At 59.8% G+C, this 22,117-nt stretch overlaps 3 protein-coding genes across 15 annotated transcripts; 1 reads left to right on the plus strand and 2 right to left on the minus strand.

Moving 5' to 3' along the window:
* Positions 1-2,310: 2,310 nt before the first annotated feature.
* On the minus strand, positions 2,311-3,374 carry C15H16orf91 (chromosome 15 C16orf91 homolog). Its single transcript, XM_032604031.1, has 2 exons — positions 3,234-3,374; positions 2,311-3,157 (listed from the first exon to the last, which is right to left on the minus strand). Exons 1-2 carry the CDS (start codon positions 3,263-3,265, stop codon positions 2,782-2,784), a joined length of 408 nt encoding a protein of 135 aa, XP_032459922.1. The 5' UTR covers positions 3,266-3,374; the 3' UTR covers positions 2,311-2,781.
* CCDC154 (coiled-coil domain containing 154) lies at positions 2,315-22,070 on the minus strand. 13 transcript variants are annotated; one of them, XR_004345646.1, is made up of 14 exons: positions 20,547-22,070; positions 20,213-20,432; positions 19,950-20,124; positions 19,724-19,773; positions 19,302-19,397; positions 18,828-18,951; positions 16,584-16,892; positions 16,380-16,504; positions 15,904-16,030; positions 15,688-15,825; positions 14,582-14,668; positions 14,399-14,475; positions 4,914-5,639; positions 2,315-4,348 (listed from the first exon to the last, which is right to left on the minus strand). XR_004345646.1 is itself a non-coding variant. In XM_032604024.1 (14 exons), the coding sequence occupies exons 1-14, from the start codon at positions 20,554-20,556 to the stop codon at positions 12,727-12,729; spliced, it is 1,548 nt and encodes a 515-aa protein (XP_032459915.1). In that variant the 5' UTR covers positions 20,557-22,070; the 3' UTR covers positions 12,668-12,726. The 13 variants fall into 13 exon arrangements, 8 of the variants coding, with proteins under 8 accessions (XP_032459913.1, XP_032459919.1, XP_032459915.1 ...); XR_004345648.1 differs by lacking the exons at positions 2,315-4,348; positions 4,914-5,639 and adding exons at positions 12,660-12,808; positions 13,396-13,479; XM_032604024.1 differs by lacking the exons at positions 2,315-4,348; positions 4,914-5,639 and adding an exon at positions 12,668-12,808 and having other exon boundaries at positions 16,584-16,718; positions 16,791-16,892.
* Positions 11,109-12,022, plus strand: PERCC1 (proline and glutamate rich with coiled coil 1). The gene has a single exon (XM_032604030.1). The coding sequence runs from the start codon at positions 11,215-11,217 to the stop codon at positions 12,010-12,012; it is 798 nt and encodes a 265-aa protein (XP_032459921.1). The 5' UTR covers positions 11,109-11,214; the 3' UTR covers positions 12,013-12,022.
* Positions 22,071-22,117: the final 47 nt, after the last annotated feature.

The raw sequence follows: 22,117 nt of genomic DNA on the forward strand, positions 1-22,117 counted from the left end.
AACTCTGGGAGGCAGGCACCAGCTGCCATCCCCGGTAAGCCCTACCACTCAGGGCCCCAGCTCATCTGACCCTGGAGGAGGAAGCAGGGTGTGCATTTCGGGAGGGAGAACCCAGACCCAGAGTACATTGTTTTGTAAATATATAGCATGAAACTTTTTTTTTTTTTTGGCCGGGCTGCGCGGTTTGCGAGCTCAGAGTTCTAACCACTGGACCGCCAGGGAATTCCTGAGACATTATTTAAAATTTTCAACCTCGCTAGTAATTTTTTTTAATGCAAATTAAAGCAAGGAAGAGCCCATGGAGCAGGCACACTTTTTGTTGTTCTTAACAGCAACCCACAATGCTGGTGACCTGCAGCAAGAAAAGCCCTTAAAGGAAGTGGCTGGGAGGACGAATGGGTACTGACCTTTACAGAAAATAATCTGTTCCATTTCTAGAAACTCCAACCTAAAAAAGAATGAGATTCAGACAAAGATGTACAAAGATAATTATCAAAGTTATTTGGCAAAAACTTAAAGAGCACCTCACAGAGAATGACAATGCTTCCTGAGAATTGTTAATGACAAGAAAAATGCTCCTACTTAAGTGACAAAAGGAAGCAAGATATTGCAGTTCCATACGTTTGTTCCCAAGCATGTAAGTTTCTGTTTTTTTTTAAACACAAGTAATACAGTAAAATAAGCCATCACTTGCTGGTGGGATGAATGACTACTTTCTTTATATGTTCACATTGTCTAAAGGAATTACTACCTCTACAAACATTACATTTAAACCTGGAAATTAAAATAGCAAAAAACCAACATGATATTTTTGAAGAAAATCAAGCAGAAGAATGAAACAAGGCCCATGAATTCTTTGGAGGAGGACTAAACAGATCTTGAAGACTGCCAGGATGCAGGGAATGAGAAAGAAGTTTAGGATATTTCCGAAGTCCCGAGCTGGGAGGAATACAGAGCAAAGAAACACGTTTGGGGAGAGCTTAACTCTGTTTTGGACCTAAGGAGCTTGAGGAACCTGTAAAGTCCAGTAGAGAAGTATAGAGAGCCACCTCGAGCTTAAAAAAGGAAGTTGGGGGCTCAAGATAAAGAAATTTGGGGATCTTTGCTGTAGAGGTGGGAGAAAAGATGCCTACCCAAGAGGCACCTTCCTTGAAGAGAGCAAAGAGAACTGTGACAGGCTGTAAAGATTGTCATTTTTCATGCTTTTGAAGAATGTTCTTAAAAGGCTGTAGTAGTACCCAGACGTTAAAATTTTTAAAAATCCAAGGAAAAGAGGTTACCTAAGTCGATGGCCTCATATCTTCCAAGCCTCAGCAGCTTGGAAGATATGAGGCCATCGACTTAGGTAACCTCTTTTCCTTGGATTTTTTAAAATACAATTTTCTCCATCTTCTGCCCAACAGTGCTCACAGCAGTTACCTCTAGGTGGTGGGATTATTTCTGTTTCTGATTCTCTACCTTTTGCTTATTACACTGTTTAACTTTTCCAGATAAATCATATTGCTTTGGTCATGTGAAAATTATTTTTAATTAAAACAAAATTTCTTCTCGTTAGTTCTTTTTTTCCTGCAGGAGCTAGTGAGAGTAAAGTCAGGGTTCAGGTTTGAATGACTGTTGCTCAAATAAAATGGTTCACAACCAAATAGGTCACAACCACACCAGGTCAGAGAAAGGACATCTTAGTTCTTTGCTCCCAGTGGAACTAATGATGTAGCCTGAGCCATGATTAGGTCAATCCTTCTGAATCTTGGTCTCTTCATCTTTAAAAAATACATATACTTGTCTTAGCACCACCTCCCTGACAAGCATAATTTACCAAGGCGGGCCAGACCTTGGCCAAGGCCTTGTGAGAAGCCAGTACACTGCCATACAGTCAGTGGTCTTCAACCATCCGAGTGAGAGAAATTTCCACTTAACTTTGGCACCAAAGATATACCAAGATAAAACGTTCCACTAGAACCTTAAATAAATAAAATCTTCCCTTTTATGCATCTTGTATTTAATCCAGAATTAAGAAAGTTTCCTACTAAGCAGTACTTGAAAACATATCATTTACATACCCCAAATATTGCCTCTAAATTGTCCATAAAAATATTTATCAATGTTATTTCACTCAGAAAGTTGTTGCCTTGCTAAAATTAAAAACTGGAAGAGAGGTGAGAAAGTGTTCCACAATTAACATTTAGGTTTCTTTCCTCAGTTCCTATTCTGGAAAAAACAAACAAACAAACAAAGGAACTGAAAAGACTAGAAGGCTCCCTTTTTAAAATGAAATGCAAAAAAAACAAAAACAAAAAACCAAACATTGGCTTAATTCCACATTACCAAATTAATATTTATTGTTAGTCTGCTAAACTAACATCAATTTATAGACATCACGGTACACTGTAAAACAAAACGTTTAACTCTTGTGCCAGTTATTCTGTCTCAGAAAGCAAATGACCTGCAAAGTGGATCACACTGGATTACAAGTGTCACCAGCATCCCTTTGGAAACGTGATAATGTTGTACAAAGACATCCCAAATCCAACAGCACACGCTGCAACCAAAACCCTTTCTATAGACCTGAAAAGTCTTTTGGACGTATTCGATGGCAACAAGTATCAGGCAAAGAGCCGGTTCCGATTTGCTGACATTCTACTGTGCCTTCAACGAGTCAGCTTTGCCAGAAGCGCCATCCAAGTCCTTCAGTCTGGGGACGCGCATAACCAGGACAGAAACGGTCAAACGCGACGTCAAAGCCTAAAGACTGAGGTCTGTTCCCTCGCTGCTGGCACCCCATTAAGTTCTCGCCCCATGGGCCACCGGAGTTCCAGGCTCTTCAGAACGATCGCTGGGCTCCGGTACCTCTTCTTCCAACATCCGTCCCAACCACCGGTCCGCGCTGGTCTCCTGTCTAAAGAAGCACCAGATGACCAGAACCATGAGGCACAGGCTGAAGGGCAGCACCCTCCACCAGGGCCGCTGCTGCTCCCTTCCTAGGGAGTGCTTCACTGTCCAGCGAAACGGGATGGCTTTGCTGGAGGAAAACTGAAGGGGGCGGTTAGGGTCAACCTCTTCCTCACCCTCGGCCGCGGGCTGGGCACGAGCCCGGCCACCGGGCGGAGGATGCAGGCTTCGGAAAGGCCAGCGCACGAGCCTCAGTACCCGGAGGGCCCTGGAAGAGAGAGAACAGTGAGCGCGCCCGCCCGCCGTTCTCACCCTAGGTCCCGCCGAGACCGCGCGGACCTCACCCAGCAGCCGGCGCCCACAGCACGCAGCTCATCGCGACCCCGGCTCCGCACTCGACGCCGCCGCGCGCAGCGTCGCGTCACTTCCGTCGCGCGAAGCCGGAAGCCGCGCGCTGTTCCTGGCCTCCGCTCACGACTACAGAACGTGGACCCACTCGCGCAACGGAAATGACTCACGTCCTCAGGCGGCCTCTTCCGTCGTAGACCCGCCCCCGGCCGGCCGCGCTGGCATGCCGGGAAATGTAGTTCGCCGCCGGTCCGAAGAGGAACTAGCGGGCAGGTTCCTAGGTTTCCGCGCCGGGCTTGAGGCCGGCCGGCGGGGTCGGGATGCTGGCGTCGTCCTCCGACGAGCTCGCCTCAGCGCGGGTCTCACCGTCGGCCGGGCTCGCCTGAGATCGGGGCCCTGAGCCCACACTCCACACCCTTCCCGCCAGGCAGGCGCAGCCCCTGGACGCCTCCTCCCCGGGGCCTGGCGACGCCGTTTTGCTCTTTTCATTGGACTTTCAGCCACGGAGTCATCTTGTCCCCTCGACTAGTGTCCGCCGCCCCATGGCCGCGGACCCTCACCCAGCCCTGGCGCTTTGCGTTGCTCTGTGCTCCGCACGAATAGCCGCGTCTACACCACCCGCCCTGCGGGACAGGCATTTCTGCGCACTGATCAGCCGCAGGGCCGCCATCTCTCACCCACCGCAGCAGAGCACACCCACGGCTGTCACCGGGAAGCCAGCAGGCACTCGGACAAGTCTCTCTCTCCAGACCAGCGGAACCACCAGTGCAGAGCGTAGCGCGCCATCATCTTTGTGGATGGAGGCTGCAGCCTGCTCGGGGGGAACCTTCCCATCCACCTTAGGAGTCAGGCCGGGAGGGTCACCCTCGGGCTGTCCTGGGACTTCCTGTCTACCCGGTTCCCCAGTTGACTTCATAGGGAAGCTGCTGGAGCCTTCTGCCTTCAAGGCAAACTAGCCCTGGCTCTGCTGAGCCGTCCTGTCTGGAGACCACATAGGAGCACCCAGGCGTCATCACAGATTATGTGGAGACGTGGAGATGTGCTGGGGGTGGGGGGTGGGGGTTGACGGTGACAAAATCAGATTACGAGCCCACCTTGTGAACTGTGACGACTGAAAAAAAAAAAAGCACAACGTGAGAGTTTTTCTGCCAGTTGTTGCCAGAGCATAGAGGGCCTCATTCCTGATCTCTGCCCTGAACTCCTTTAAGGGTGTGTTGAAGGTCAGTGACTGCAGTGTCAGGTGACTTTATTCTTGTAGAACCAGGTGACAAGCAACAATTTTTAGTTGGCAGCTGTAATGTGCTGCCTCCTGGTTCAGAATCTTTGCTTCTGGAGCATCTCCTGCACCTGCTTTCTGGCAGGAGAAGCACCAGCCTCGGGGACCAGTTCTTCACCTCTCAGGAAGTCTAGAGACACTTAAGCAAGGGTAGCGGGCTGGAGGTGTTCCTAGCTCAGCAGCATCTGGGAGATCTCCCCACCCTGGGAAGACCAAACCTGGACGCCTGGTGGCAGCTCAGCTGCAAAGCCAGGACTGTGTTCAGAGCTGCTGTGTCAACAGAGGCACCTGTGTGCCCACATCCTCCTCACTGGGCCCCACCCCACCTGTTCCACCCCAGAACCCCACCCAGAATCACTGCCAAACCAATTCGACCACAGGGAACCCCAGGAGCACCTACTGTGGGCGGGAGGATGGACCAGAATCATTCTGGTGTGCAGCCTGTAGGGCTTCCTGGAGGAGGTGGAGATCAAAGAGGCCTGAGGTTGGGGTGGAGCTGCTGACTGCAGCTTATGCAGCCACCTGGTTGGTATGCTAATTTAGGGCATCTGGGTACAAGCTGCCCTGGGACAGCAGAGGTGGTGCAGAGCTGGGGGTCAACGGCAGGGGCTAGGGCTTCACCCCCAGGCAGGGCAGCCTCCAAAGGGTCACTAAACCTGTCCCACTGCTTTGGATGGGTGACAGAAATAAGACATCTCAGACAAGCACCCCTCGAGCCTCTGCTTCCTCAGCTGTAAAATGGGCATCTCCTGTCCTTCGCAGGCTGCTTCCAGGACTGGTGCTATGCCTGGGAAGCCCTCTGCCAGTCCCTGGGACAGCTGTTAAGACTGATAAGGGGACGGCATGAAAGTGTCCTTCCATCCTGAGGCAGTGGAGGGCTCCTTTACTGCCATCAGGCTCCTAGGGTGCTCTGAGGCCAGAGTCTGGGAGGAGCAGCGCAGGCCCACAACAAAGACTTAGCAAATCCACATGTCCAGTGGACCTCTCCTCTGTCCCCAAGTCCTGCTGGCACTGGTCTCCATTCTAGGTGAAGGCATGATGCAAAGGACGTGGGTCCTGCAGAGTCTGAGGAGGACAGCAGGCCTTGATCTCCGGTAGCTGGCCTGATGCTCAGAGCTGGGCTCTCCTGTAGGACGTAAACAATTTCAGAGAACACCAGTGTTGGACCAGGCCTCTCCGTGACCATGGTGGCTCAAGACCCCTTTATAATCACATCTGAACACAAGCAAAACATGTAAGTGGCCCAAAAAAGACCAAATACCCCCTTCCTGGCTGATGGGAGGGACCCTGGTCCTTTACCAACCATGGCTGGAGCCTTGCCTCATCTGCCCTCCTTCTGGATAAGATGTATTAAAGATGCTATACTGGGTGGAATGATGTCCCTCCAAATTATTATCTCCCTGGAGCCTTAGCACGTGACCCTATTTGGAAATAGGGTCTTTGTGGGTGTAATTAGTTAAAACTATGTCATAATGGATAGGGTGGGCCCTAAATGATGTCCTTATAAGAGGAAAAAAGACCCAGAGACGCACAGGGGAGCAGGCCGTGTGAAGAGGCAGGCAGAGACTGGAGTGATGTGGCCACCAGCCAAGGAACACGGAGGACTGACAGCTACACCAGAAGCTAAGATTCTCCCCCAGAGCCTTCGTGGTTTCATATTTCTGGCCTCCAGAACTGTGAGAAAGTAACTTCTGTTGTTTTAAACCACCAATTGGTGGTCCTTTGTTATGGCAGCCCCTGGAGACTGATACAGATGCCCAGTCACAGTTACCCTGCTTGCTGACAGCACACAGCCCAGAGCAGAGCCCCTCACCCAACAATGGCTGAACCCAGAGCCCTTTCTAACGCCCGCCTCCTGAGACACCCATGTTCCGGGCTGTGAATTCTCCCTTGTGAAATCCACCCTGTTCAGTGACACATGTGTCCCTGGCAGCCTCTGGCTGGAGGGTGACAACGGCCCCAAATGCTGTGGTTTGCCTGACCCTCTCTGATGCGGTGGAGCCCAGAGTGGGAAAAGCCACAGCCAGATGCGGCCGGTGGCCCGGTGTCTCCAGGGCCCTCGCCTTCCTGACCCCAGCAGTCTCGGCAGGGCACTGGGTGACAGGTGCCCAGCACTGCCAGCGATGCCGCTCTTGTCCAAGGTCCCCCTCCTCCCAGAGGCATAAACCAACACCTCAGCCTTCATTATCTCAAAGCACACAGAGAAACCTCACACGAGGACTAATGTCCCACTAATGGGAGGGAGGCTGCAGCCCTTGTGTGCCCGATGGCGGGAGTAATTTACTGTAGCGCCACTTGAGAGCTGACATATTGGAGCTATTGATTTTCCCTGGGAAGATCAATATGGGGTGCATGGGGACAGGCAGGGCCACCACCTTTGGAAAGGCAGAGCCTTTCTCCCAGGGGCTGAGGCCTGACAGCAGGGGTGGGGGCTGGTGGGGGCAGGGTGAGCACAGCGCTCTGAAGGCCCCATACTGCCCACAATGGGGGCCTGGCTGGGAGCAGATGCCAGGGCATATGCTCAGGCCCCAAGCCTGGCAGCCTGAGTGCCTCAGCCCCCAGCCCCAGCCAGGAGCCCCCATGGGCACAGGGGGCTTGGGACACCCATGCCACTTGGCCTGGCACTGGCTGGCCACCCAATACCGGCGGGACATGTGTGGGCAGTGATTCTGGGAAAGTGCGTCTCTCCACCTACCCAGGGTCCCCCTGGCTGCCATAACCCAGCCCAGCCTCACCTGTAACAAAAGCTGGAGTTCAGCCTCCACCCACCAGACTCCTGTGTCTATCTTGAGCATGGCTCTGACTCAGGAGGGGCAAGGAAGGGGATAATTCCACTAAGACCCAAGATCTGCTTCTTGAATCCCTCTCACGCCTGTCTCCCACCCTCACCTCCACATACTGTGCCTTGTTAGGCCCCATCGTTGATCGCTAGGACTGATGCAGTGGCACCCTCCCCAAGTCTCCGGGCTCAGGCCTCCTGTGTCCAGAGGCCCACCCCACACTGTGCTGCTGAGGTTCCTCTCCCCAAACACCTGCCTGCTCTGGGTTCTCTCCGACTCTAGAACTCTCCATCCTAGACTGGGGTTTCCTCCTTGTCTCTGGTCAGGCAGAAAAAGGCACTGGGATTCTGCCACCAGAGGACAAGTGTCTGGCTGTCTGTGGACAGTCTTCCCACAGCTGGCACGAATGGACACCTCGCTGGGTCACTCTTGGGACCCAGAGCCCCTTCCACAGCCCCAGTTCCACTGACTGGGAGCCTGAGGCAGAGGCCAGGATGGAAAAGTGGGCCTGTGGGGTGGGGGGTGAAAACCACCCTGGGGCCTCTTTCCTGCAAAAGCCCCACTGCCACTCTGCGATTTGGTTCCAGTGATGCTGGGAAGAGCTGAGGCCCTGGCCGACTTGGCTCCCAGTACAGGAGGAAGGTCCGAGCTCCAGGGCCAGGCTAGGAGGTCCTGTGTGCCACCCACCCCACTTTCCAGCCAATGCTTCCAGCTCTGGGCTTCCTGTTGCTGCTGAAACAGGGAGCACAAACTGAGTGGCTTAAAACAACACTGATTTGTTGTGCAGTCCTGGAGGTCCGAGGTCCCGAGTGGGTTTCCCTGGCCCCAAATCAAGGTGTCTGCAGGTTTGTGCCCTGAAGGCTCCAGGGGAGAATCTCCTTGTCTTCCGGATTTTAGAGGCCGCTCCATTCCTTGGATTGCAGCCCCTCCACCTTCAAAGGTGACCTTCTGCTTCAGTCGCCACGTCTCCCCCCACCCCCACTCGGACCCTCCTGCTTCCCTCTGTGACACACAAGCCCACTGGATAATCCAGGGCCATCTCCCATCTCAGGGTCCTTATCTCAGTCACCTCCGCTGGGTCCCTTTGCCAAGTGAGGTGAGGACGCAATTCCCAGGGATCAGGGTGTGGACATCTTTGGGGCCATCACTCAGCCTACCACAGGGGTGCCAGCTCCTCGCGATCTGGTTCCTTTCCAGGCTGTCCCCTCTGCTGGAACACCTTTACTTCCCCCAGTTTGGCTGGGTGAGCACCTGCCCCATCAGTGCCTGCAAACCACCTCCTTTGTGAAGCCCCTCCTCTGGCCACAAAGGCCAGGACCTTCTGCATGACAGGGCTGCATCTCACCTTCCCCAGCCCAGCCCCCTGGCCCAGCACTTCCCTCGGGCCCCTGAGGCCCCACCCTGCGGGGCTGACCCCAACCCGGCCGGTCTCCAGGCCCTTCCCAGACCCCGGCCCTGCCTGTTCCCAATAGGCAGCAGTGGGCACTGCAGCTACAGCCAGAACAGCTGCTGAGGTCCAGCCCTGGGTCCTGGGTAGGTCATGGTGGGCGCTCCCTGGGCTGGCAGAGGGGCAGGGGCCGTACCTGGGCAAAGAGGGATTCTGGGGTCCCAGCAGTCCTGGGGAGCCACCGGGGACCCCAACCCCCAGCCTCCCCCGGGTCTTGGCTGACATCTGGGCTGTGCTGGGTCAGAGGGAGGCTGGCTAAGGCTGGGGCAGGGTCGACCCACAATCAGGACCTGGCAAGTGTCATTGGACCCCAGGGTATAAGGACAGAACTGTGGCTGTGGCCAAGGTCGGTTTCCGGAGACGGGGAAACTTGGACTGGACTCATGGGACTCACGGTGAAGGGGCTGTAATGGTGGGTGGTAACCACAGTGAGGACGCCCCCGGGCAGGACCCACGGGGCTGGAGGGGCCACCAAGCCCCTTAGGGGAAGGCACAGGAGCTAAAAAAGGAGCCAGAGAAGGGAGGTGTCACCTCAGCCTGGACATGGGGACGAAGCCCTTGGGGGAGCAGTGATTCAATAGGGTTTGTTGCAAATGCACCTGCAGCTCTGGAACGGTGGGAAGTGGCAGGAGGGGGCTGGGCAGGGACTCTGGGGTCCCCACCTGCATAAACCCACCACCTGGGCCCTGGCTGGTGGTCCCTGGCCCTCCTGGGGCTTCCCAGGTCCTGCTGCTAGCCCAGAGCCCGTTCACCCAGAGCACTGCAGAAGCAGGATGTCCTCTAGAGAAGGCTACTCCAGGAGTCAAAATAGCATGAAATTTAATTTTCCGCCTATTTGACAAGGCTTGGTCCAGGCCCCAATCAGTGGCGGAGATAAGGGTCCTCGGCCCCGGGTGTGAGCCAGCTGGGCGAGCGGCAAACACTCCACCGTCCCCCGGGCAGGTTGAGGCTCCCCCCGGCGGGGCCCTGGTTGCCGGGCGCTAAAGCAAACGGGCTCTATTTGCCCAGTCTGCGATGACAATGCAGTCACCAAATATTTGCCAGCCGGGCCAGCCACAGATCTTGGCTATAAATGCTTGAGCCCAGGTGGAGGTGGGCCTGCCCAGCGGGAGCTGCAGGCCTCGGCAGGTAGGAGCCAGGCTGGGCGGCGGGTGGGAGGGTCCTGGTGGCGGAGGTCCTGGGAAGGCTGTGGGGTTCCTCTGCCCTGGTGGTCTTTGGGGACCACCCACCCACGGGGAGGGGTCAACAGCAGGGCTGAGCGGGGCTGGGTCATCGAGGTGGGCTGGCCAGGGAAAGGGGGGCGCCTGAGTCTTGGCTCCCCACCAGCTGCCATGCCAACGACCAACGCTGGGGCCACGGTTCACCCCAACAGGGAAGAGGGGCCCTAGAACTGCGGAGCATGATGGCAGGGAAGAGGGGGAGGTCGGAGAGGCCCCCCTGACTCTGAGGGCGGCCTGTGGACTTCCCGCCCCTCCCCCCACATAGGGAGTGGTTTCCTGAAGCTGTGAGCCCCCCCTTCTCTCTAACCCTTCTTCCCTTTCTTCCTCCCCCTTGCCCAGGGCTCCCGCTAGAAGGCATCCTGGTCCAAGGGCTGGCCCCCCTGCCTCCCTGCAGTGCAGGAGCTGGGGCCCTGTTCGGGGGGGGCCTCCCACATTCACAATCAGCTCCCCTAATCCCACCCCCTCCATGGTCCTGCCAGCCCCCCCACCCATTCCCAGGTTAGAGATGCTAGAGGTGACCTCATCAACCCTCCACCCCCGACAGGGAGCACAGGGAAGCCTGCGACTGTGGGGACAGAGAAATGGCTCTGCCCTCCCCTGAAGATCCCCGGAGCTCACCCTCACAGCCCCTGAAGCCTCTGAAGCCCCCAAAACTGCAAGGGACAGAGCACCCAGGTCGAGGCAGCCAGGCCCGGCTCCCGGGCTCAGCATGGTCACTTCAGGCACAGAGGGACCCTGCCAACCACAGACACTCGGGGAGGGGATGTGTCAAGGGGGTCCCTCCCCACCCTGCACCTGGGCAGAGTCTACGTCAACAAGCCTGTTTATCAAGAGCTACAGCGACCCTGAGCTGGGGCGAGGGCTCTGCTCTCCAGACCCCAAACCTGCCCGAAGCCCAGCCCCTGGGCCAGCTCCCTTCCCACCTGCCCAGCTTCTCTCTCTCCAAGTCACTATTCCAACAGCAGTCAGCCGCCCTCCCTACAGGACAGGATGTACCCTCCTCTGGCGGGTGACTGAGGCCTGCACCCTGCAGCTCACCCCTGCCATGCCCCCCCACCATGCCCCCCCCGCCACAGTGCCCACCACCTCCGTCTCTCCAAATGTCACCTGCCTCTGAGCTCAGCACCCGCCCCAACCCTGCAGTGACTATTCCCCTAGGAGGGCTACGGGCCCTGACTGCTAACCTGTCCCCTCTCCACCTCCCTCCCCAGCTAGCGCCCACTGCCCGAGAGCCCCCAGAAGCTCGGCGGAGAGATGGCCGCGGGCGTGATCTGGCCTCTCTGTGACTTCCGGCTGCCTCTGCCATCCCATGGGCCCTTCCTGCCCTCAGACCCGGAGCCCCCAGACTCTTCTGAGGAGGAGGAGGAGGAGGATGGGGAAGAGGAACTGGAGGTCGAGGGGCCAGAGGGCCACAGCCCGGCCCCCCAGAGCTCAGGTTGGGCCCCAGAAGTGGCCCCTCTGGACCCCGGTGGCCCAGAGACGCCGCTGCAGCTCCTGCGGTTCTCTGAGCTCATCAGTGGCGACATCCAGCGGTACTTCGGCCACAAGGACCGGGGGCAGGACCCCGACGCCTGCGACATCTACGCCGATGGCCACACAGCCAGCAGCTCAGCCAGGGAGCTTTCCTGCGCCAACCTTGTGCGCCTGGCACAGGGTGACGCCCCAGAAAATGAGGCCACTGAGCCCAGGGTCTGCTCCCCTGGGGCCCCCGAGGGGCAGGCGTGCGGGCCGGGCCTCGGTGGGGAAGGGCTGCAGCCGCTGGGACCCCTGGCCGAGCTCTTCGACTACGGGCTGTGGCAGTACTCGGGACCCAGGGCCGCGGCCGGCCGCCGACTCAGGCTGGAGCAGAAGTACGGCCACATCACCCCCATGACCCAAAGGAAGCTTCCCCCCTCCTTCTGGAAGGAGCCGGCACCCAGCCCCCTGGGTCTGTTGCACCCCGGCACGCCTGACTTCAGCGACCTGCTGGCCAGTTGGTCAGCAGAGGCCGGCCCCGAGCTGCTGGGCTCGGGGGGCCAGGCCCTGGAGGGGGTGCAGCTGGCCGAGGCCTAGCGATTGAGCAAGGATCAGCGGGGGTGAGCTGAGGGCAACAAGGGCCCGGACTCTCCTTATTGCTGTCCTGAGAGGAGCCCTCGGGGACCTCCAATCAGGGCAGCCACCAGGGGACAAATCAGCTCAGGTAGGGACTTCCCAGGCCAGGGCAGGGAATGGACAGGGGCCACCCAAGAGCTCTGCCCACAGGAGGGAGGATGGGGCAGGAGCTGCAGCCTCTTGGAGGCGGTGGGCTCAGGGCGTCTACACACTGGGTTCCCCTCTTGGCAAGCCACATTTCCTCAAAGACCAGCCCCCAAAGTTCCAGTCAGTGGTGAAGGGCAGCCCTCCACACTGCCCATCCAACTGGCCCCAGGGTGGCTCTTCCTCGTGGCACCCGTGCAGGTGGCAGGGCCAGCTACCATGGGGGTGACGGCTTTCTTGGAGAGGCAGGAAGGGGGGCACCGTCTGAGTGGCCAAGCTAACGTGCTGTTGGCTCCGGGTGGGGCTCGGGCCGCAGTGCCTGTGGGTGGGAGGCGCTGGGGAGCGGTGGGGCCTGGGGCTCAGCAGCCAGGACAGGGGCAGAGGTTCTGGGAGTCTAGGGAAGGTCCTCTTGGCCACTCCCCTGCCCAGGGCCTCCTGAACCCCTGGAGGGAACTCCAGCCTCAGACAGGCGTGGGGCGGGCATGTTTATTTCTGGGAAAGGGGCAGGGACAAGAGCTAGTGGGCAGGCTTCTAGCCGAGGGGCTTCTCCGAGACCGCCCTTGGCCTCTGCCAGGCCGCCAGCTTCATGAGGACCGCCTTCCACCGCAGCCACCTGCCCAGAGACACGGCTCACAGCCTGGAACCCGCCTCCGCCCACTGCCCTCGGGGTCCGCCCAGCCCCGAACCCGGGCCTAGAGGGGGCTCTGGAAGGCGGCTCCCCGCTGCCCACCTCACGGCCTGATACATGCCCCAGTGGTTCATGGGGACCACCTCGTCAGGGGCCACATCCTTGATGAAGAACTGCTGCCTCACCAGGGACATGGGGACCCTCCTGCTGCCTAGCGTCAGGGCCCCCCTCGCTCCACAGGTGCATCACGCTTGACAGCGGAGTGGCCATCTCCTCCGTGCGCTGCGGACGCGGGAATCAGACCAGAGGAGCGGGACAGCCAATGGGATTTATCTCCCTCTGGGCTAGCCTGGGCCTTATCTGCCCAGAAACTCTGCTTGGGCCAGACATGCAGACAGACGGCTGGGCAGACCAAAAAGCTACGGGGTGGCCAGGCTGGGGGTGGTGAGGGCAGCTGCAAGTCAGGCTCTGCACAGAGAAAGGCGGCCCACCCACAGGGCCTGGTAAGCCCTGGAGCTTGGGTGGCAGGGGCGGGGGCACGGCCAGGGCCCCGTTCAGGGGCCACCTCTCACCCGCTTGGTTTCTGTATTAAACTTGAGATTCTGAATGGTCTTGTACTGGATGCTGCTTTCCAACTTCATCATTTGGTTCTGAAACTAAACACGGCCCCCATTCGTGGGCACAGATGCAGAAAGTCTGCAGACTCGGGGGAGGCCCCCGCCCTAATCACTCGTGGCAGGAGCTGGCCTCTGACACATGGGTCCTCGCCCCTCAGTGGGAGCCGGTCGCATCACTCAGCCCGAAGACAAGGGGGGACCCGGCCAGAACTCAGGGCTGCTCTTTTCACTAGCTGCTGATTCACCTCAGCATCTGGGGGCTCCAGACAGGAGCCCCCACTTGGTACTTCCAGAGGCTGATACGTGCAGAGCCGCCCAGCAGGATGGCTGGTTCCATGCGCCTCGCCCCCCACATTCCCAGGGGGGTGTCCTGGATCTGAGCCTCCCTGGGTGGGGGAAGGTCTGCCCCTGTCTGAGCCAGCCCCCCCGCCCCCACCGAGTGTGCCAAGCCCAGGGGCCTAGGGGTACCGTGGCCAGCTTGCCCTGGATCTTGGCGATCTTCCGCCCGGGGTTGCCCTCTCTGAGCAGCTGCACAGAGGACGGCAGAGCAGCCAGCTCCTGCCTCACGGCCTTGCCCTCGAGCTCTCTGTGAGCACAGGAGGCCGGGGCTGCCGGGCTCTGGGGGGCATCTGGGGGGTGGGGCAGCTGGAGGGAGGAGGCCCTGGGCAGAGCATAGGGTGCTCGGCACTGCCGCCCCACCAGTGGGCACTGGGGGGTCCCCAGCAGGTGACAGAGTGAAAGGCTGCCCCCAGCAGGGGCCAAACCCGAAGCTGGGCCAGGCCTGGGGTGGGGAGGGGTTGGGACTGCCACAGGTGCAGGGGCTTGGGGAGGATGGACCACTGTCAGGAAGCCCTGTGATGCAGCAGGGTCATTCTGAGACGGCTGTGCCCTCCTGCAGTGGGACCAGCCCACTCCCTGAAGGTCCTGCCAGGCTATGACAGGGAGCCGGGGGCCTCACCTGGCTTTGGCCTCAGCAGGGATCTTGAAGTCTGAGTCCCTCTTGTGAAGGATGCACGTGTCGGCGATGGCCTCTATCTGAAACGTGGAGCCGGCGGGCTGCTCAGGGTGGGCACAGCGGGGAGGAGGAGGCCAGCCCAGCCCTCACTCACCTGCCGGGAAGGCTGTCCACTCTCTGCTGCACCTCCCGTAGGTGCGCCTCGGCCTCCTCTCGACACCGGGCCAGGCCTTCCCGCCATCGCTGCTCTGCAACTCCCCATGCACTCTGTGCCTGGGGCGCAGACACCAGTGAGGGCTGGAACCCGCCCAGAGAGGGTGGACAGGCCGACTGGCCCCACTGGAGCCATAGTCAGACCTGAGACGCCGAGTCCCACGCAGCAGAGCTCCTGGAGGGCACAGGGCCCCCGCCTCAACTCAGAGCATGTCCACACTGACCGGACACAGCCCGGGTGGCCTGGCCTGGCACAGTCTGGGTGCCCCAGTCCTCCCAGGCAGGGCCACCAGGCTGAGCAGAGCCACATCCCTAAGAAGGCCTGGCTTCGCTCCCTCCCCTGAGCCAGACCCAGCTGCCTGTGAGTCGGCAGCGACAAAGAACAGGCAGCTGGCCTACACGCACAGGATGGGGGACCCAGCCCCGCCGCCAAAGGGTGTATACCTGTGTTCACGGCAGCACTAAGGGCTTCAGAAGGACACCAGTTCAGTGTCCATCAGCTGACAAATGGATAAGCTATGATCCATCCACACAGTGAAATGTGACAGCCATAAAAAGGAAAGGAGCACTGACACATGCCACAGAGTGGATGAACCTCAAACATGGAACATTCAGCGAGAGAAGCTCACAAAAGGCCACAGAGCATTTGATTCCATTTATACGAAATGTCCAGAGCGGGCAAATCCAGAGAGACGGAAAGCAGACCAGTGTTTGCCAGGGGCTGGGGGAGGGGTTGTGACCTCTAATGCACGGGGTTTCCTTTTCGGGGATGGAAAAGTTCTAAAAGTGATTGTGGTGGTGGCTGTACAACTCTGAATAGACAAAGAACCACGGAAGTACACACTTTGAAAGGGGGAGTTGTATGGTGGGTGCACTGAACCTCAATAAAGCTGTTAGAAAAAGAGCAAAAAGAACCCAAAGGTGTAGGCTGCTTTGCTGGTCACTCAGTGGAGCCCCCGTGTGGTTGGGACCCCGGGCCTTGTGGACAGCTGTTGGGTGGGTTGGGACCCGCCGCCCTGAGGGGCAGCAGGACCCCTCCCATCTAGGTGCGCCTTCCCTGGGCTGCTCTGTGCACTCACCTCGCACAGCCTCAGGCTCAGCGTCTGCTCCTGCAGGTCCAGCCTCCAGCTCAGGGCCAGGAAGTGGTCACTCATGTCCTTCACCTGCCTGACCAGCTCAGCCACGGACACCTCCAGGGCCTGGCTCTTTTCTCGGAGCTGTGGGAGGCTGGGCTGAGTGTACTGCCTGCATAGGCAGGGAACCCTGCAGGCCCGGCCCTGGCCCTGCCGTCTCACCAGCTCCAGGGCACTGTACATCTCCTGCTGGGCCAGCTCGCTGGCCAGCTGCATGGTCTCCAGGCTCTCCTGCAGGTAGGTAGCCAGCTCCCCGGCCCGGCTGTTCTCCAACTTCCCTTTAGCATCCCTGGGGGTGGGTGCCACTGAGAGAAACTGTCCCTCAGCCAAGGCTGGCCCACCCCTTGGCATTGTGCCAGGGCAGCGAGCCCGGCTACTGGCTTCAGAACCTTCCAGGTGGCCCCAGGGAGAGGATGAGGGTCATCACAGGGACCACCGAGACAGGGCTGAGTCCACCGCTGCCACTCAGAGCTCCCCCGCGAGGGACAGGCTGGGGGAGGGATGGGAGCCCCCCACTAAAGGGCAGCTTCTCTGCCCCAGGGCACCCTGCTGGGCCTCGAGCCAGGCTCAGGACGTTGGGGTCAGGGGAGCAGGGCAGTTCCCACCTGCCCCACCTGAGGCCCCGCTCGGACACCCACCAGGCCTTCTGCTCGGCCAGCAGGATGTGGCTCAGCGATGCTTGGTTCTGACACACGAACTCGGTCAGCTGGACCACGGCCTCGTCCAGACCCCGACACTGCTCCAGGAGGTGGCACTCTTCCTGCTGCTGGGCAGAGGCAACCTGAGACCTGCCCAGCTCCAGCCGGGGCCCCGCCTGTGCTGGTGCCCACTGTGCCACCCACCTGCCTCTGCCTCTGCCCCTGCAGGGCACGCGTGCGCTCTGCGTCAAGCTCCCGGAGTTGCTGCCACTGGCTCTCCAGCTCCTCCCATAGGCCGCTCTCCGCCTGCAGCCGTGCGCTCTCTGAGGCCTTCATCCTCTGTGGGGAGACCCCGCCCGCCGTGAGCTGGGGAGAGGGGGACTGGATGGCCTGCCGCCGGCAGGCACTCACCTTCTCCAGGGCCAGAAAGCTCTTCTGCAGGAAGCTGCATAGCTTGGCCTCCCTCTTGAGAAAGCGGAGGCTCATCTCCTCCCTGAGCTTGGTCATCTGGGCCTGTGGAGGGGGGGCCACATGGTCACCGTGCACCTCCCCAAGGGCGTCCCCCTTGCCCATCCCCATACCCACAGCGCCATCAGGGACTTGCTGTTCTCCTGCCCAACCATCTCTGTCGGAGGGGACCCTGGTCCTGTGTGCCCTGCAGGGGTGGGCCCGTCACACCCTCCTCAGGAAGGAAGGCAGGGCAGGCAGGGGCCACATGTCCCAGAGAGCCAGGCGCAAGGGCTGTGAAGGGTCTGAAGGCCACGCTCCACGGGCCCAGGACACACATGGTCCTCACAGTGACTGCCAGACCCCACCAGGGGAGGCGGCAGAGCAGCCATCGGATCATACCCCTGCCAGGAGCCCCGGGCAAGGAGGCTGAGTGTACACGTGAGCACACGCTCACACATGCACACACACTCATGCATATGTGCCCATCCCCGTTCACACATGTGCACACACACACTGTCTGCCCTCGTCCTCCAGGCCCAGGGTGGGACCCCTTCTCTCTTCTCCCTCCATCAGCTCCTTTCTTGCTGCACCGAGGTTCTGGATGCAGGAGACGGGGGTCTAGGCCCACAGGCACAAGGCACCCTCTCCACGGCCACAAGTCCTTCTAGGGCCAGGAGGGCTGCCCACAGCCCAGAGCAGGTGTGCCCTGAGCCCCCACCAGCCTCCCTGTCCCATGCAGGGTGACCCAGAGCAGGGCTTGGCTGTTTCTATAAAGAACCAGAAGGCAGGGCTTCCCTGGTGGCGCAGTGGTTGAGAGTCCGCCTGCCGATGCAGGGGACACGGGTTCATGCCCCGATCCGGGAAGAGCCCACATGCTGCGGAGCGGCGAGGCCTGTGAGCCATGGCCGCTGAGCCTGTGCATCTGGAGCCTGTGCTCCGCAACGGGAGAGGCCACAACAGTGAGAGGCCCGCGTACCGCCAAAAAAAAAAAAACAAAAAAACAGAAGGCAGACGTTTGGTGTTCATGGGCCACAGGGTCTCTGTCATAAGCCCTCAGCTTTGTGGTTCCAGCACAAAAGCAGCCGTGGGCAACAATAAACGAATGGCCACGTGCCGATAAAACTTTATTCACAAAACCAGGCAGCAGTGGCAGGGCACTGACCCCAGCCCCATGGCACACTTGGGGCGATGCGTGCCAGCCAGGCATCTGGGATCCCGGACCCCGATGCTGCCTGGGGCTCCTGCCTCTCGATGGAGCCAAGGCACCAGCTTCCCACAGGGCAGCGGGAGGGGCATGCATGGAGCTGGGCAGCTGAGCTATGAGGGCAGCAGCTGGGGACGCGGCACAGTCCCTGGTCTCTATTTGCAGAGCTGAAGAGGCTGGGTCCAGAGGCGCTCCACCCTGGCCCCTGCCCCACCTTCTAGGCCACACGCACCAGCTGGGAGCAGGGCCACCGGAAGATGCGTCTTCAGGAAGGGACTTCCACTTTGCGCGGAGGGAAGCATTGAAGCTGGAAATGGCCGAGGAAGGGGCCTCGGGCTATGAGATTCTATTTCTTGGTCTGGGTGCTGATCACATGGGGAAGGGGAGGTGGGGGAGCAGTGACCACAACAGCACTCGTGCTAATGATGGACTTTCTGTGATGGAGGACGCACTCCACCTCAGCACAGCCAAATCGACAGCTACCAGCCACAGGTAGCCACAGTGCACTGCGATGTGGCTCCTGTGACCAAGGAACTGAGTTTTAAATTTCAACATACAGAGCCACCCGTGGCCAATGGCCACCGTAGTGGACAGTATAGGACTTGGGGGTCAGCCACCAGGTCCGAACACGTGAACGGAACCAAAAGGAGAGCTGGGGTGAAGGAAGACCTCAGCAGTGGAGAAGATGTGGGATGGGGAGAGTTGGGGGTCTCCTGCACAGACTGCCTTGTTGGCAGCTTGCTGGCTGCTGATGCCAGAGCCCTGCCTGGATCTGCCCCTGGCCTCCCAGGTACCTGCATCCTGGCCACCTCATGGCCCACCCTCTGGCTGGCCTCCTCCTGGCTCTTCTGCAGGGCTCCACAGGCCACCTCCCGGTCCCGTTCCTCCTGCTTCAGCTTCTCGGTCAGCTCAGACAACCTAGGGGCAACGGCTGCAGGTCACAGCAGCCCAGTCGGCCAGAGGCCTGGTGGGGAGCCTCAGGGAAGCTGGTGGGGCCCTGGACACCAAATCCTTTTCAGGCCAGGCCTGCATCTGGGGGGCCCAGGCTGACCTAGCAGGAGGTCCAACCCTGCCCGGGTAAACACACAGAGAGGCCAGAAGCCCACTCTGTGTCTCCACCTGGGACAGAGAGACCTAGAATCCCCGTGAGCGTAACTGATGGGGAAGGGGAAGAGGTGGGGACCCTGGGCTGGAGGGTCACCTGCCCTCCTTGATGACTCCCACACGACCCCTCGGCAGGTCCAGAGACAGCCTCCTGAGGGGCCCACCTAAGGCTGGCCTCCTGCTCGGCGCCCTTCCGCTCAGAGTCCTGGAGTGCCTGCTTCCTCCTGATCTGGGTCAGGGCCTCCCAGACCTCCACCAGCCTGGCACACAAGAGCTGCTTCTGCCTGGGGCCTGCCCTGCCACCTCCTGGCAGCCAGGAGCAGGCTGGGCAGCCTTTGGGGTGGGGGTTCAGCCGAGGGGCCCAGCAGCAAGCCTTCTGCCCCTTTCCCAAGCTCCACAGGCTGCCAGGCTCCAGCAACCTGACCTTCTGGAGCTGGGCCGTGGATGTGTTTGCTTACCTGAGCAAGATACCAAATTGGAGGCAACAAAAGCCAGGGGCTGATGCCCAGACTGGCCTGGCAGCAGCCGCTGCTTCCCCAAAGCCCCTCTCCCTCCTGTTAAGCCTGCTCCAAGGGTGCAGGGGTACCTCTTGTCCAGGGCCTGCGTCTGGTTCTGGTTCTGCAGGCTGGGGAACTGCAAGGTGGAGGGGTGAGCTGAGTGCAGGCCAGGGGCCCTCCCAGCTCGACCAGCAGAGACACGGGGGCCCACAGAGTGAGTCCCTGGCCTGAGTAGCAGGGGCTGAGTGGGGCTCAGGGTCCAGGAAACAGCTGCCCTGACACCCGGGGATGTCGCCTCCCAGCTGAAGGAGGCTGGAAAGCCTCCTTCTCGGGGGCCTGAGCCGCCTGCTGAAGCCTCTTCAGCTCTAAGTCCTGCAGCTGCAAGCAGGTGTGGACCTGCAGCAGCTCCTGCAGCAGGCTCAGCGTGGTACGCTCACAGCAGGCCTTGTGTCCCCGCAGCGACACCACCTCGGCCTGCAGGTCAGCCACCCTGGTGGGGTGAGGAGCGGGCTGTGTCAGCTGCGTGTGCAGGGCACTGACTACGTGGCTCCCCCGCCCCTGGTCTCCAAGGGGCTTACCACTGCTCCAGCTGCTTCCAGTGCTTGGGGGTGTCCTGCTCTGGGACAGAAGTGGTGGACAGCAGGCAGCTGGACTCATACCCCTCCGAGCTCTCCTCCAGACTCAAGGGCTCGGAGCTGGCCAGCCCTTCCTCCAGGAGGAGTTCCAGGTCCTCTGGGGTGATGGTGCCTGGCTGGGAGGGTGGTGAGGTCCCTAACGAGGGGTTGCTGTCTGCCGGCTCTACAAGAAGGTACCTTGGGGTTTGCCTTTAGAGCCAACGGGGGGAGATGCTCGCAAATGGAGCCGAGGATAACAGGGATCCAAAACCTTGCTGAGTGCGCCCACTGAGCTCACCGTGGCTCATCCCGCTGGGTCCCACAGCAAGGCCCAGCTCTCACTGTCCATGTAGGAAACTCAGCCTCAGAAAAGTCCAGGGCCCCACCTGAGGACACACAGCATTAGGCAGCAGGAATGGGACAGTGCCTGCCTGGCCAGCTTCACATGGAGCGCCTGGGCTCTGAGGAGAGCTGGGGGTCAGGAAGCAAAGCCGTCCCACGTGGCCCAGACCCTCGTGCAGGATCTTGCCTGGTGGTCCTCCCAGCTCCGCCACAACTCACCTGATATAGCTTTACCAACAGCCCTGCCTGTGGTTTTGGCCATTGCCAAGAAGCCCTGGGCCTAGCAGCCCATGGCTGCCCACAGCTGGACCCCAGGGCGGTTGCGGGAGGGGGATAGGGGAGGGCGGAGGGAGGCAGGAAAAGTCAGAGCTGAAGGCTCTGGGATCCAGGGGGAGCACGTGAGGTGTGAAGTGGTAGCTCTGTCCTCACATCTCTCCTTCCAAGACAAAACCAAGGTAGGCAGGGCAGCGGGGGCTCTTCTGGGACCTTCTTTTTCTCACCAGAACCTCCTGACTTCACAGCCCAACTGCCGGTAGCACCTGAGCCCTCAGCTTTCCCATTCCGTCAAGGCCTCCCCAACCGCCCGTTTTTAGAAGGATCTGAGCGGGTACCACTTGGCCAGCCAGCAGGGGTGGCTGCTGGCCTGACACGGGCAGGAACCCCCTGGCCTGGGCAGGAAGGGAGGGAGGCCCAGGAGCAATCACTGGCCCTCTGGTCAGAGAACCCGAGCAGAGAGGCTGGAGCCCAGGACCTGCTGAACACAGCCAGCCCAACAACCAGGACGAGGGCACAGGGTGCCACAGGGGGACATGGCCAGAGCAGAGCCACCAAGAAAGGGTGCCGGCCACAGAGCAGTTGCACTGATGATTTGAGCAACCTCAGCGAGAAAGACAGGTGGAGTGAATTTTATTTAACCCAGTGTAACTAAAAACTCCCTTAACACATAACCAACACCTGAGCAGCTGAGAACACAGCGCCTGCGCTCTCCCCACACCGGGTCCTGAAGCCGGGTGCGCTGTGGCCAGTCTTGCTTCAGGCCAGCACTGACACGCAGGTGCCTCACCCCACCCAGGTGGCCCTGCTCTCTACTGTTGCCCAGACCCGCCCACGAAGGCTGTTGAGGGGCTTCCCTGTGACAAGGTCAGTGTCTCACAGGCAACCCCTTGCCCAGGAAACCCGACGCCCCGCAGCCACACCACACACCTTGGAGCCCAGCGGCTCTGCGTGCTGACGGGGCGGCCCGTGTTTTGGGTGCACCTGAGCTTGCAGACAATGACAGTGGCCAGGATGCACCGAGAGGGAAAGAGTGCCTTCCCCGAGGGCTCTGCAGCGGCCCCAGGAGCAATGGGGACAAGGATACAGTGGCCAGGGGCCTCCCTTCCATGGGCGTGGGGCGGCCCCAGGTGCTTCCCCACCTGTGGGTCTCTGAGCCTCTCGCCTGCATCTCTCTCTCGGGGGTGTCCCCGCTGGGGCACTGCCTACTTGCACCACACATGAAGGAGGGCCGCATCCTGGGTTGCCCCCCCA

Source organism: Phocoena sinus, chromosome 15, assembly GCF_008692025.1.
Source record: "Phocoena sinus isolate mPhoSin1 chromosome 15, mPhoSin1.pri, whole genome shotgun sequence".
NCBI classification, from domain to species: domain Eukaryota; kingdom Metazoa; phylum Chordata; class Mammalia; order Artiodactyla; family Phocoenidae; genus Phocoena; species Phocoena sinus.